Source organism: Molossus molossus, unplaced genomic scaffold (assembly GCF_014108415.1).
Source record: "Molossus molossus isolate mMolMol1 unplaced genomic scaffold, mMolMol1.p scaffold_m16_p_10, whole genome shotgun sequence".
Taxonomy (NCBI): Eukaryota; Metazoa; Chordata; class Mammalia; order Chiroptera; family Molossidae; genus Molossus; species Molossus molossus.
Genome location: NW_023425345.1, coordinates 95,419,960 through 95,434,309, shown reverse-complemented (window position 1 = coordinate 95,434,309; position 14,350 = coordinate 95,419,960). Strand labels below are relative to the sequence as shown.

The 14,350-nt window shown below is 55.1% G+C and overlaps 1 protein-coding gene across 12 annotated transcripts in view; it reads right to left on the bottom strand.

Moving 5' to 3' along the window:
- CACNA1C (calcium voltage-gated channel subunit alpha1 C) overlaps positions 1 to 14,350 on the bottom strand; it is a 579,936-nt gene that overhangs the window by 69,901 nt on the left and 495,685 nt on the right. For all 12 annotated transcript variants that reach the window (XM_036252393.1, XM_036252392.1, XM_036252383.1 and 9 more), the window contains 7 exons: positions 13,891 to 13,978; positions 13,296 to 13,403; positions 12,495 to 12,547; positions 12,051 to 12,197; positions 10,234 to 10,435; positions 8,569 to 8,727; positions 7,849 to 7,959 (listed from right to left, as the gene is read on the bottom strand). In XM_036252393.1, the coding sequence (XP_036108286.1) occupies positions 7,849 to 7,959; positions 8,569 to 8,727; positions 10,234 to 10,435; positions 12,051 to 12,197; positions 12,495 to 12,547; positions 13,296 to 13,403; positions 13,891 to 13,978 (868 nt within the window). The remainder of the gene's footprint in view (positions 1 to 7,848; positions 7,960 to 8,568; positions 8,728 to 10,233; positions 10,436 to 12,050; positions 12,198 to 12,494; positions 12,548 to 13,295; positions 13,404 to 13,890; positions 13,979 to 14,350) is intronic.

Below are 14,350 nucleotides of genomic sequence, written 5' to 3'. Positions count from 1 at the left end.
AAAAAATGGAAAAATATCCTCGGGTGAGGATAAAAAAAAAAAAAAAAAAAAAAAAAAAAATAAAACCGTATCAGATAGTCTGTGGTTCCCTTTAAGGCCACTGCTCCCGTGGTTTCTGAGGGCAGTCAGAGTAAATCCACAGCCCTGGAGGCCCTGCCCACACCTCCTCTTCCCTCACTGCTCTCGGGTCCTGGAAAAAGCTGAGCTCACCCTGCCTCAGGACCTTGGCTCTCCTCTCTGCCCAAAATGCTCTTCTCTGGCCCCTGTTCACCTCCAGAGCTCAGCTGCACCAGCACCGTCCTGACCACCTTCTCTCAAACAGGTGCCTCTTACCCCACGGCTATTCCCTTGGCAACCCATCCCCATGGCTCTAGCCCTGTTCTGCAAACTCTTTGTTGACTGGTGTCTCCTGCAAGACACAGTGAGCCCTGTAAAGAAGCACCATGTCTCAGCATCCTCATCGAGGCGCCAATAACTACAGGAAGAAAAGATGGAAGAGGGCGAGTGCGTGGGAATTACGCAGGGGCACCTCCTATTCAGTGCGAGGAGCACCCCCTGCAGTGCTGCCGCTAGAAACCGGGAGCCCTTACGCAGAAAGCAGGATGCATCGATTTCTGCGGTGATGAGAGATCAATGATCTCAGTGTCATTTTCTGACATTCACCTTGACTCTCTTTTCCTTGGTACCTTGCTATAATCCTCACTCATTCATTCATGCATACCTGTGTTCAGCGTTCACCGAATGCCTCTCGTGGCACAAAAAAAATGCATCTGAAAGTTTCTGCCTTCAGGGAGTTCAGGAATCTAGTTTTTGGCTCTATGACTTGAAAGTCTTCATTGCAAGTGCGTGTGCGTGTGTGTATGCACGTGCATGTGTGTGTCTGCGTGCATACGTGTGAATAAGTAGGTGTGTTAAGCTGTTGTTTCCCTTTCCTGAGCCCACCTATCAGGTGACTGTCCCATCTCCTTTCCTGTCACTTCAGACTTGGAAAGGAAATCCAGGAGGTGCAGACCAATCATATGAGGGGCACATATGAGCCAAAGACAGAACGGGCAAATGAGAGGTAGGTGGGGTGAGGGGCCTCAGAGGAGGCAGAGGGACGGACAGAGGATGGAGTGACTATTACTGATTTCCACAGAGTTGTTACTTGAGAATGGCTTGCTTTCATTTAGTCTCTGCTTCACTTGTGCTTTCTGAGGACCCAGTAAGTGCATAGCAACAGCTCAGCCTGTTCACATTTGTTGTTTCACTGGGGGTGTATTTCAAAAAGCTTGGCTTTTGAATCACCTAAACGTGCATTAAAATCCTCTAAAACAACAAGAACAATAAAAACTGGCTCTTTGATTTTAGACACATTACTTAGCTTTTTTCTCCCTTTGAACTTCAGTTTCCTAAAGACCGTTTTACTTGTCTTACAGATTGATTGAGATAATGAATGGAAAGTATCTGATTCTTCATGGATATAATATATATATTACTTCCTTTCCTCCTGCTGTTACTTAATTTTACGAATTGATACAAAATTGGTTCGTGTATTTATTCATCCCGTCTTTTTAAGTAGGAACAGGAGAACCAGGCTGAGTAGCAGGTTTCCAAGGGATGAGCGAGAGGGTGCACTGGCGACCCTACCCGAGAGCAGCCAGACTCAGGGAAGTCTGTCCCATGGCGAACCGACCACTCTAGCGCTCGCCAGCATGCTATAGTCACCACTGTGTCCCTGGTACTAAGCACATGGCCTGGTACTTTGAAAGCTCAATATAATATTTGTGGCTTGTTGGTTAACTTTAGGCTGCAGTAAAACAGCATATCGGCAAAGAGTTTTAAAAATAAATGATGTGAAGAATGACAAGACCTAGAGGCAGAGAAGGAGAGGACATGGTGAAACACTGTGCTCAAATCTTGTGACGCCAATAATGGGTGGCACTGGTCCCAGGAAGGGGCGAGTAACAGTTTCAGACATCAGTGGCAGGGTTTACGCTGTGTCTCAGAACGGATCTCAAGGACGTATGAAGACGAGCCTTGAAATTATATTCTAGCGTGAGGCAGAGTCTGGACGAAGGGGTAGAGTACGTGAGCTCAGGATGAAAGATGACAGAACACCAGATGCTGGAGCTTTAAGGAAAGAAGGTTCTAGACATGGATAGAGCCAATGGGGAAGACTGAGGAATTGGGCTGCAGAGTTTCTTGGCAGAAAAACGTGCTCTCCCTGGGTGCTCCCTGTGCCTGCCCCACCCCCACTGCAGCCTTCCTGCCGCCTGTCCACGTGTGACGTTCCACCCAGCCCTCACCTCTCTGTGGCCACAAGCCCAGTGAAAAGAAGGTGGTTGGTGATGACTCCTTCTAGCTTGACCACACCCTCTGGGTGTCCCCACATGCTCCTCACCTAAGCAGGGCAACAGTCCTTCCCTAAGAACACGGTGTGCACAGGGAGACACTCTGGTCCCCCGCACCGTACAGGTTCACTCAGGCACAAGAAGGCGGCCTCCGTGCACGGGAAGTCCCAGGGCGGCGACACGTCTCTCAGGCCCAGACCCTCCAGGTGCAGGAGGCGGCCCCGGCTCCAGTGCCGCTGCGGCCTGTGTGGGGACACCTGAGCGAGGCTGTGCCCGGTGCTGCGGGGAGTGGTTCTAACACAGAGAAAGTGCTTGATCTCCATGGTCCTGAGCAGCTCTGATTCCGGAGCATCTCCTTAACCAGGCTCCTCTCCCGTTCTGACTCCTCTCTTGCTCCCAGCCAAGGGAAGGGTGGAGGGGCCATCGGCGGACTTCTTGGGACAGCAGTCCACGCAAAGGAAGGGCTGGGTTTTTCGTTGGCACCGGCATTGCTGCCAGCCTCACCCTCCTGTCTGGGACTTCTCTCTGAGAGGCAGCCAACGCATCATGTCCTCTTTCCTCGAAGAGAATGGGGGCTTCAGATGTGGCGTGCCAGCTGAATTACTGTGCCACCATTAGCTGACACTATAAAAATGTTGACCAAATCCCCCATGTCTGAGGGCTGGTGGCAGGAGTCAGCCCCAGGCTATTTAGCTGGCAGCGAGGCGGCTGCAGCCTAGCAGGAGAGCCCGGTGGGCAGGTGAGGGTGCCGGGCGCAGCGGGCGGCGTGGCTAGAAATCCAGAGCCCAGTTGGGAAGTGTTGTCCAAGCTCTTCCCAAATTGGGGTGTGCAAGGACAGGTTCTGCATGCTGGGGAAGGGATGGGTAACAGCCGGGCAGGGGCGAGGGCATATCAAATGGAGTTTCACTGAGGCACTAAAATGCTCGTCAGGAGCCCAGTGACTGTGCGCACCAGGAACACATCCTCCACGCGGCCACAGCTGCAGACCACACCCGCCGGCACGGGAGCTATGAGGAGGAGCCCGCAGGGGACAGCTGACTGGCTCGGGCGCAAACTCACCCTGGGGACCCCAGGGCAAGAGGCTGTCTTACCCTGTCAAGAGGGCTTCCACTATTATGAGTGGATTTCTGGTAGAAAATGACCAGCTACAGAGAGAGTAGGGAAGATGAGACAAACCATCAGCTTCATGAAGCCGAAGCAGCTGGGTTGAAGGAGCCAAGACAGAGGACAGCAGACTCGGAAAATGTCACGGGGAAGAAGCAGTGTCCAGAGCCTGCGGCCACGCGCAGCTAGGGAAATGTGGACTCACTAAAGTGAATGAGGTGGGAACGTTCCTAGCCCCATCCCAAGTGCTACCAGGCGCAGGAGGCGGGGGCTATGTCACAGAGAGTGCACATGGGACGTTGTAATAACTGCGGAAATCCCACTGGAGAGAGCTGGTTTGGACACCCCACTCCGTCCTTTGGGTCTGAAATGCCTTGGGGCCCTAATGTGTCTTGCAACACGAACACAAGCCTGAGGCGGCAGGTGCTCTTGTTTAAGAAAGCTGGGGCCAGGAAGGTCAGTGAGTGTTTCCACTTTGGGACCATTCACCTCTCTGGACTATTCTCAGGCCGGGAGAAAGCTGAAAAGAGAGACCAAGGCCTTGGTGACAGAGGGCTGCCAGGGTCAAATCCCCCCCAGCACCTCCCCCTTCGGGGGGAGGAGAAGAGCGGTCAGAAACCTTCCATTTGGGTGAGCGCCTCCTCTACCGAAGAGGAGAAGGCTGAGCCCCTTCCTCTGCTGCTCGTCACCCCCTCGTCCCTGCGGAGTCATGTCAACAGCAAATCCCAGGCAACCGGGGTCATCAACACTCCCTGTGGCACTAGAACCTGTGCTGACAGAGGAGTCTGTGACGCAGCCTAGGTCCTCTCTTCCTGATGTCAGAGCCGCCCACCTGGCTTGAAGCCTGGGGACCCGGGCTCATCCTATTGGCCGCGAAGGTCTTGGGTGGCTCCCTTTCTCCTGCCACTTTCCACCTGAAGTTCCGCCTGGAGTTTTAACTGGGATTGTTCTCCCTGTGGAGCAGTGTGAAGGGAGATGGCACCTTCATAATATTAGGTTTTCCAGTTCACGAGCACGATAGAGTTCTCCATTTACTAAGTTTTCTTTAATTCCTCTTTATGACATTTTATAGTTTTCTCTGTAGAGATTTGAGACATCTTTTTTCGTTAGATTTATTCTTAGGCCTTGGATATTTTTGCAGCGCTGATCATAAAGTGTATCTTAAAAGTATTTCTCCATCTTTTCTGATAAATTTCAGTTCATGATGGGAAGACAACCCAGCCATTTAGTTATTTTTGGACTGTTCCAACCAAAGGTTTTGGATGCTGATCCGCTCGGTGTTGCACGACCACGCGGGGCCCAGGTCTGACCTCGCAGGCCCCCCTCCTACTGGCAGGAAGAGGATCCTCCGCGCGCTGTCAGGTGTTCAGATCGGTCCTGCTGAGTCAGCCTTCCCGTCCCGCCAGGCATCACCAGACAGACCGAGGTTCTGGTGGGGAACTGAACTGCTCTAAACTGGCTTATATTCACGCACCCACAGTTGTGTGTGTGCGTGTGCGTGTGCGTGTGTGTGTGTGTGTGTGTGGTACAGAGTGTGGATCAAGGAGTGGGGCAGTTGAATTCGGGGCAGGGGTTTACTTGAGTAAATTCATTTTCCATAAGAGCAGATAGAAATGAAGAACTTGGGAGCACTGATCACCACGAAGACAATGAGAGAATGAAAGCAAGAGCACAAATGGCCAACCGACTGACCGACCGACCGACCGACCGACCGACAACCAACCGCACAGACGAAAAGGATAGAGAAGAAAAGTCGAGTGGTGGGACGTTAGATAACTTCTCCGTGGCTGGGACTAGTGTCAGCCTTCGGCGTCCTCCCCGCCTAACTGTCCTTTTACGGTGAATGCCTACAGGTGCGAGCGCATCCACGTCACACACAGTCATCCGGTGAGCTAAGAGGTGCCCAGGGAATTCCGATTAATGGGGAGTTGATTCCAAGTCACTGTATTTCAGGTCCTTGTCAGAAGCCCTGGTTCTCGGGCCAGATTCAGGTAGAGATTTTAACCAGAGCTCCGAGTCGTTTCTGGTTTGGTTTTCTGCCTGACATGTTCGGGGACGCTTTTCCTGGGATCTATTTCTTACTGCAAATGTGCTTAGGAAGCAAACAGGGAGCCCTGCCTTCCCAGTACTCTCCCAACCGGCCAACCTTCTTGACCTACTGCCAGAAGTCACTTTAGAAGTATCACACAAATGGTCCCTTTTCCTTTCTCTTTACACCCAAACCGACCCTGGCAGGTGGGAAGCAAATGGCCCAGCCTGGCTCTCCTGTAGGAAAAGCCTCCTTCATGTTCCCCATATTCTCACGCTAGAAAAGTAGGGCCGAGGAGCCCGGGAGGCACTCTGTGGTGCAGTCACCACTACTGGCCAGGCCGGGAAGCCGCTTGTGCTGGGTCTGCAGGATTCAGGTGGCGTGGCTCAGGCGGAGGCCCCGTCAGGTGCCAGTTTCATTGCTCCTCGGGCAGGTCGGCTTGCTCATCTGCCTCTCGGTTCCGGAAGTCCTCTGCCGGGCTCTGCCCATGCGTCGGGCGGCAGCGGAACACCTCTGAGTCAGTTGTGAAGTGACTCAGGGTTTGAACTATTTAAACCACGTGTCTCATGAAGCCGGAGGGAAACGATGCCGTTTCCCCACCTAGCGGCTTCCATCCGCGCTGGAAGCTCCACTTGGCAATGTCCTTCGTCCCCGGCCGGGCCGGGCCGTGTTGCTGCGGCTGTGAACCTGTCAGTACTGAGGCCACAGGTGGGCGGAGGCTGCGGGCCCTTCGCATGGCCAGGGACCTCCAGTGGTCTTCGCTGGGCCGGGACAGAAATGTGTGCCCCTGAACGGGACTGGGCATGGAAGGGCCGTAGCGCTGCCCTGGGGGAGGCACGGGAACCCCCTTCTTATCACCAAATGACCTCCTTAGGATCTTGTTCTCTGACAATCAGCCAAAATCCCTAGGTCTTCTTTGAGTGAGAAGAAGAACCAGCATTTTAAAAATATTATCTATCTTATTTTTGAAACACCTCAAGATTGTTTCCCTCTTTCTAGAAAGTACCCAGCAGAACGCTGGGTGTGGGAAGACGCTGACAGGTTGGTGTGGTCAGAGGTGTTAGACTCTGTTCCCAGGTAGGCCCCTTGGTACCGGTGTAATTAATGCTACACTTAATTGCTCCAAACTTCTCTTCCCTCTTCCCTGAAGTGGGGGTGCTGAGACCTATCTTACAAGGGCATTTGGAGGATTGTATGCAATGGAGTGCGTGTAGCACACGGTAGGTTATCAAGAAATGTTAGTTGAATGTTAATTCAAAGAAGATGATGGATAGCTTGTCAGTGAACACGGATGCAAGAGCCCAGGGGCACCCTGCCCCAGTTAGTCCTGGGACGGTCCAGGTCTGAATGAAAGCAGTCCAGGTGGCCAGAGACTCCTCCTTTCGGCCTTCTGCTGGTCTGTTGCAGTGGGGGGACTAACCAAGGACGGGAAGAGAAGGTTCAGAAAGCCAGAGAGATTTGCTCAGTGGTGATGGACAACTCTCTCAGAACCAGCTCTTCCCGTCTCCTCGCTCCCAGCAGCCGCTGTGGCAGCCGGGGACCCGGAGCCGCTGCACACCCTCCCTCCGAGGCAGCCGCCCGCGTCGGGAATCCCAGGCCAGTGGACGCCGGTGGTCCTCACCAGACCTCAGGGTGGGAACCGGTGCTGCTTAAACCAGCCTGCTCCTCCATTCTCCAGGACAGGGGGCGGGGCCGGCCAAGGAGGGCACAGATAGTCCAAGGTGACAGGGAATCCAGCCTTCCCTACTCTGCCTCGTTCATCCAAGGCTTCTGCTCTCGTCTCCCAGACGTTTTTTGAGGAGCTGCTTACAAGAGGCAAAACACACGCCTTTGCAGGCAACGCACTTCCTGTACTGGAAGGCGCCAGGGGCGTGATGTAGCCTCTGAGGTGGGGACGGGAGGCCCCACGGGCAGCACACTGAGCTCCGGGCCAAGGCAACCCTGAGCTTTCACAACGAGCTTGGCCTGTGTGGCTGGTGGAAAGGGAGGAGGGGAGAACAGAGGCCCCCGTGGATCTGGAGGGCTGGGCCTGGAGAGGTTTGGTTTGCCAGTCTGTGAGCATAGTTTCTTCTAGATTAGGTACTGGGGGAGGGACCAGAGACAAAGTGAGAAATGGAAAAAAAGAGCGTCATCCGCCTTCCATGGATGGAAAGGCCCAGCTCAGGGAGGGATCTGCAGACTGTACATTTCAGCCATGGTCCAGACCAAGAGCGGAGATTCTCGCTCAAAGACCTGACCTGGTCCAACCTTGGCAGGTTTGGGAGTTGGAGCATATATCTCACATCAGAGAAGATGTGGTCCTTCACTGACGATTTCTGTCCCTCACTCTCCTTCCCTGGGTCTGGCCCTCAGGCACAGCAGATGCTGCTTTCAGAGGCTTACCTTGGGCTTAAAGGCAATGAGCTTCAGAATCATCTCCACAGTGAAGAGGCCGGTGAAGAGCATGTTGAGGATGTTCATGGCGTTTTTAAACAGGCAGCTCTGACCGTAGTGCTGAGCGGAGGGGAAGAACTGTGAAAATGGGCCAGGGCCCTCCCTACTCCTCACCACCCTCGTCTCAACAGAGGTGGTCCTTGAACCACGTCCTGCACATCTCCATGGGCAGCCAAGTGGACTCAGGACATCTTACAGGTCCTGCCCTTCTCTGCCATCTCCGAAAGCAGAGGTCAGCAGAGCCCTACGTTCCTGCTGTGATGGGTTATGACAGCTTCATGGAGACTCCTGGTACTCAGAAGGGCACTAGCCATGAGTTGACCTCCCTGAAGATACGTGGTGCAGAGTCAACCTCCATGCGCCACGCCTTATTGACAATGACGCACACTTCGGGCTCACCCTCTGCTCTCCATTTCCTCCACGCTCCCCATTTTCTCAACCTAGGGGCCTGTAGGTTCTCTCCTAAGGTCCCAGAGAGGAGCTCATCTTGAGAAAGAACACTTGTCTTTCCCCATCTGGGAGAAGAGGACAGCTCTTCTGGCCTTTCGACCTCCTTTGGCCACCAGGAAGGTGGCCAACCAGAGATGCCCGGGCAGCCCTTGTATACCCCATTCCCTCCCACAGCACTCGCCCCCAAGGGCACCACGGACCAGGGCCCCCTGGACTCACCTGCATGGCCAGGCAGATGGTGTTGAGCAGGATGAGGACGAACATCAGGTACTCAAAGTAGGTGGAGTTGACAACGTACCACACTTTGTACTGGTGCTGGTTCTTGGGGATGTACCTCCGCAGGGGCCGGGCCTTGAGGGCATATTCCACACACTGTCGCTGGGAGGGAGGCAGTGGGGGCACAGGATGGGGATGGGGAGGGAGTGTGGTTAGTTACCTGGATGACGGGTGCGGGGTGCCAGAGGAGGGTGAGGTGTTGATGAAACCACCCCCCTGGGGGTAGGGTTCTCTAGGAGTCAGAGTGTCATCGACTGCTCCAGTTCACTTACAGGTTTGAGGTATTATTTGAACATATTTCCTATTTTTCTCTCCCTCCCTTGATCAAGGAGAGAATCTCCTCTAGTTAATCTCCTTATCACGCTTAGCTGAGGAGTACGTATCTCCTTTCTTTCAACTCGTAATGCTTGATACAATGCTGACACCTGCTCGGTATTCTGTTGCCTGTGTCAGACTCTCCTTGGGGTGCGTCTCTCCTCAACTTTCCTTTCCTGTCCTCAATCGATCTTCCTCATTTGCCAGTGTCTGCAGACCAGAAGACACATGGATAGGCTATGAGGTCGTGGGCTAACTGGATTCTTGGGACGGCAGCCCAGGACCAGTTCATTTCTCAGCACGGTGCCCAGATTTCCAAGTTTGGGGCTGGGGAGTGGCTCCAGCCTCATCTCTTACCCCCAGCCTCCGCATCCGGTCTCTGAGCCTCTCCACTGTTCTCTCCATCCCTACTGTCATTAACCTGGGAGCAGACGAGGCTCTGATCATCTTCATCTATGCTCTCAACCGGTCTCCTTCCTTCCTGTCCTACTCCCAAACCAAGGTCCACACAGCCGTCAGAAGGATGAGTCTAAACCCAAGACGTCGACATCAAATCCTGTGAGGGGTCCAGCTGGCCTGCCTGGGCGGGGCTCCGCGTCTGTGACTCGCTGCTTTCCACAAGCAGACCTGAGGTCGCTCATGGACAGGGATCTATTTCCCCTGTCCCGTGGGGGAACCTCCCTGGGACCTGACCTCGGGGACCGCCCGCTGCAGCCCACCCTAACAGCGTCCTCCCTCACCGGCGGGGTCACCAGCCCTTGCTCGCAGGCTAACAGAACAGGCCTGGTACCGGGCATCACCACAGCACTCCTACCGAAGCCTCTGTCCTGCCCCCACCTCGGCTCAGGCCTCTGGGTTTGACTTGAGAAGCCATTTAATGGTGGTTTTCGAATGCCACCCCCCCAAACGCTCCCTCCTTCGCTGTTCTGGTTTCTTCCTCTTTGTCAGTGGGGCGAACCCGTGTGGGCACTTTCTAACTCGTCAGCTTCGGATAGGGCTCGGGGTCCCCCCTGGTCTGCCATCGAGTCTCCTTGAGTAGACACAACGAACCGTTAGTTGATGGCTGAACGTGCTGGGCAGACCTGGGGTTTGCGTTCCCTTTGCCTAGGCTCCTGCAGAAGACAGGGAGCCCCATTTTCACTGAGAGGAGCAGAGAGGTGATCTTCGTATCCACACGGAGCTCTCCCCTGACCACAGCCTCTGCTGGATGGGTCACGGGCTGCCAGGGGCCGTCATTCCGCAGGTGGCCCTGCCCCCCCCCATGGCCTCCTGGCCTCCTTCCTGGGAAGCTACCTGGTTCTTGTCCAGCTCACAGTTCTTGTACTCCTGCTCTCCCTGCTCCTGGAAGGTGACGATGACGAAACCCACGAAGATGTTCATCATGAAGAAGGCGATGATGATGATGTAGATGATGAAGAAGATGGAGATCTCCACGCGGTAGTTGTAGATGGGGCCCTTGTCTTCCGTGTGGGAGTCGATGGAGCGGTACAGCAGCCTGGAGGGGGACAGGCCCCAGAGGGGAGCTGGAGAAGCAGTGTGACCTCTGTGGAAGGTGGCACTGCGCCTAGGGGCCCTGGGCTCGCGGCTGCCGCAACCAGCTCTAGGCTGGGAGTCGGAAGACCTGGGTTCAAGTCCCAGCTATGCCACCTACTGGCCTTGTGACCTAGGGCAATCATTCCACCTCTCTGAGCCTCAGAATCTCCATCTGTAAAGTGGAGATAATAATTCCTGACTTTCCCACCGGACAAAGTAGTTGATATAATGTATAGAAAGGTGTTTCAAAACTGTCAAAAATTATTGTAATGGAACATAAATCATGAACATTGGTTTCAAATACTGGAAATATGGATAAATATTGAAACAGCTTTTCAAATTGACATAGACTCAGAGGATGTTACAGTGAACATAAAATACATCTATCAGAGACCAGATGTCTGTTTAGATAGAAGGAGTAGATAACAAAGGACCCAGGCTTATCCGGGCCATCAGCAGCGGTTTGGATGTACACGTGGGTGGTTACAGGTGCATGCCCTCCGCCTGGGCCTGGGCTCTGTGCCCATCAAGCTCCTTCCTCCTACAGACAGGGACTGCCTCTTCCCCTTCCTTTCTTGCCCATCACAATACTGGGTTATCCTCTAGGTATTGTCTATATTTTTGTTATATAATAATGGTGGCTTTTATCTAAGATCATGTGCTGTTGTTGACTCAAAAATAAGTAAAACTGCCCTGGCCGGTTTGGCTCAGCAGTTAGTGTCGGTCCACGGACCAAAGAGTCTCGGGTTCAATTCCGGCCAAGGGCATGTACCTCGGTTGTAGTTCATCCCTGGTCCTGATTGGGGTCGTGTGGGAGGCAACCAGTCGATGTGTCGCTCTCACATCGATGTTTCTCTCTCTCCCTCTTTCTCTTCCTCCCTCCTTCCCACTCTATCTGAAGATAAATGGAAACATATCCTCAGGTGAGGATTAAAAATATATGTAGAACTTTCTGACTTTTAGATGATGATTTCCCTGGGATACAGAGGTGGGTGGAGCAGGGGTCTGGGCAGAGGTGTAAGGTGCACCCTCTGGGAAGCTGCCTGGCACAGGGGGTACAGCGAAAAGGCCAGCCCGCTGGTGGTCTGCAGAGAAACCCCAGCCAGACTTCCATCCCTTCCTTACTTTGCACTGTAAGTATACACATGGCTTTCTCTAAGGGGGGTGGGGTCGAGTCTAGTTAAACAGAGACCCCCCCTCATCTTCACCCACGTTGATTGCACGCTGGGAGTGATGGTCTCGTGGTGAGCCAAGGACCCACAGAGGACAAACTTGCCCCACAACCCACTCACTCCCAGATGCCATGAGGCTAACGACAGAGACCCCTGCCATCGGGGTTCACTCTGAGGTTGGTTGGAGTTTCTGAAGTGTTGACATCTTCTAGAATAAGAAGAGTGTCTGTTTCGGCAGTGATGTTGGTCTCCGAATTGTTCTAGAGACACACCCACACTTCCTGGGGAGGACCCCGGTAAGTAAGGCCTCTGGGAGGAGCGTGGGACAGTGATAAACATGAGGACTCTGTGAGGACAGCGTCTGGGCCTCTAGCACCAGGTCGGGGCCTGGATCTGCGTACTCACTCTGGCCACCCCTCAAAGGTGGAGACAGTGAAGAGCGCCATCATGGCTGCCAGGACGTTGTCAAAGTCGAACTTGCTGTTCTCCCAGTTGCGAGGCTGGATGATGGGGTGGTCAACCTCCCCGTCCTTGTATGTGATGTAGTTACCCCTGAGGAAGGAGGAGAAAGAGCCAGTCGAGGGGGCTCCCATCTCCTTTCACACCTGACCCACCAAAGGCTCTTGGCGCGCTGGATGGGATGGGACTGGTTAGGCTTGGACCCCACGGCCCAGCCATCGGGAGGAGCTTCCGTGGGGAGGACCTGGGACGAGCTATATCCATGGGACCAGATTGTCGCTGGGTAGAAGTCCAGCTGCCACTGCTGTCTGAGAAGGGACGGCTGCCCTCCTCCCGCCACGTGGCCCGCCCCGCGTTCACGGCCCGGCGCCGGCTGCCGCCTGCACTCACTTGCACTCGGCCTCGGTCTGCTTGGAACTGTCCGAACAGGTGTAGAGCTTTCCCTGGAAGGCGGAAGGACGAAGCGATTGGAGATGCTCATGCAGCAATGAGCCAACCAGAAACGACCACCTCTGCGGCCCAGCGTGTGCCAGGGAGGTGGGACGAGCAAGTGAAGGGAGAGCAGAATCCAGGGGGAGCACCCGAGTCACACACCGAGGCCGTCAGAGAACCACTGGGGTTCACAAAAGGGAGCTCCAACCCACGGGTGCTGGCTCCTTCGGGGGTCTCGCGAGGAAGAGGGAGGTGAGCGGGGCTTGGAGGGACGGCGGGTGGGAGGACATCAGCGGAGGTTTGTTGGAGGGTGGGACAGGGCAGGGAAGGATGCTTCCGATGGAGGATAACAGAACTAAAGGGATGAGGGCGGACAGCGAGGAAACCAAGGACGCCGGGCTCCCTGGAGCGGAGGGAGCCCGTGGGAAGCAGGGAGAGAACCGGGAGAGGCAGGGTCTGACGCCGGAAACCGCTGCGGTTCACGGGTGCCCCACTCGGAGGTTTCCGAGCACAGGACTCCCTCTCCCTTGACTCCAAGCCCGAAGGGCAGGCAGCACCCAGAGGGCCAGGGGTCTTCGAGGTGGGGCAGCGCCTCCTCCAAGCCTGTCCCTCTGGGGAGCTGCCAGCGGCCCCGTGGCGACCTCTCCCACGACTGCCCCCGGCCACAGCCCTCCTTTGGGGTATCTGCCAGGTCCCCCTCCCAGAAACGCTGGCGGGAGAAGGGAGGGCGAAGACGAATCAGAGCCAAGACCCCGATACCTTGAAGAGCTGGACCCCGATGCAGGCGAACATGAACTGCAGCAGCGTGGTGACAATCACGATGTTCCCGATGGTGCGGATGGCGACGAACACACACTGGACCACGTGCTGCAGCGGGAGGCAAGGCGGGCAGGGCTGTGGTTTCAGGAGACGCCCGGACCGTACCCCGGGCTTCCTTTGGCCGAGTACGGGCAGCCCTTTGCCACAGTGGGGAACTCAGACTCTTAAGAGGCAAAGCACCTTCCTAGGGTCACATGGGATGGAATCCAGCGGAACACAAAGACCCCATTGGGCTCTGGTTAACCACAGGGAAAAAAGCCCCACTAACTCCCCATTTCGTAGGGTAGGAATACAGGGACCTCATCGCCACTGGGTCTCCTTTCGCAAAAGTTTTGCTTAGGAGTTCAGATTCTGAGCAGCTGCCTGTCATCGACCTTGAAGTGGGACTGGACAAGCAGCAGGTCAGTCCAGGCTGCAGCAGGGCAGCTCCTCGACCCACCACTGCCTCCTCCCTGCAGCCCCCCCGGCTTAGTGCCCGCCAGCCCACAGCTGGCTGATGCTCGCGGCCGCCGCCCCTGCCCAGGCCGCCTCTCACCTTCAGTCCCTTGGCTCTGTTGATGGCTCTCAGGGGCCTGAGCACGCGCAGAACTCGCAAGATCTTTACGACGTTGATTGCACTGGACCTGGGAGAGAAGCAGGGCAGAGAGTGAGCGTCTCCTGTTTTTGGTAAAAGCAGCGGAGAATGGGGTGAGGGGTGTCCTGGCAGGTAACCCCAGGCAAACCTGAGAACATGTGATGGGGGCTTTCTCACCCCGGGACCCTTCCCTACCCCCAGCTCCCACCCGACGAGGACCTGAGGCTGGCCTGCCGCCTAGACTGTCCTGTGGGGGAGTCGATAATATGAAAAGCAACTCCCCAGGAGTCACGGCCAATATCGTGAGCTACCCAGGGGCCTTCCGAGTCCTCAGAGACACGGCTTCGGCGGCACAGCCCTGAGTTCGAACCCAGCTCTGCCGCTCACCAGCCAAGTCACTGAGGATCAAGTTCCTAACGTT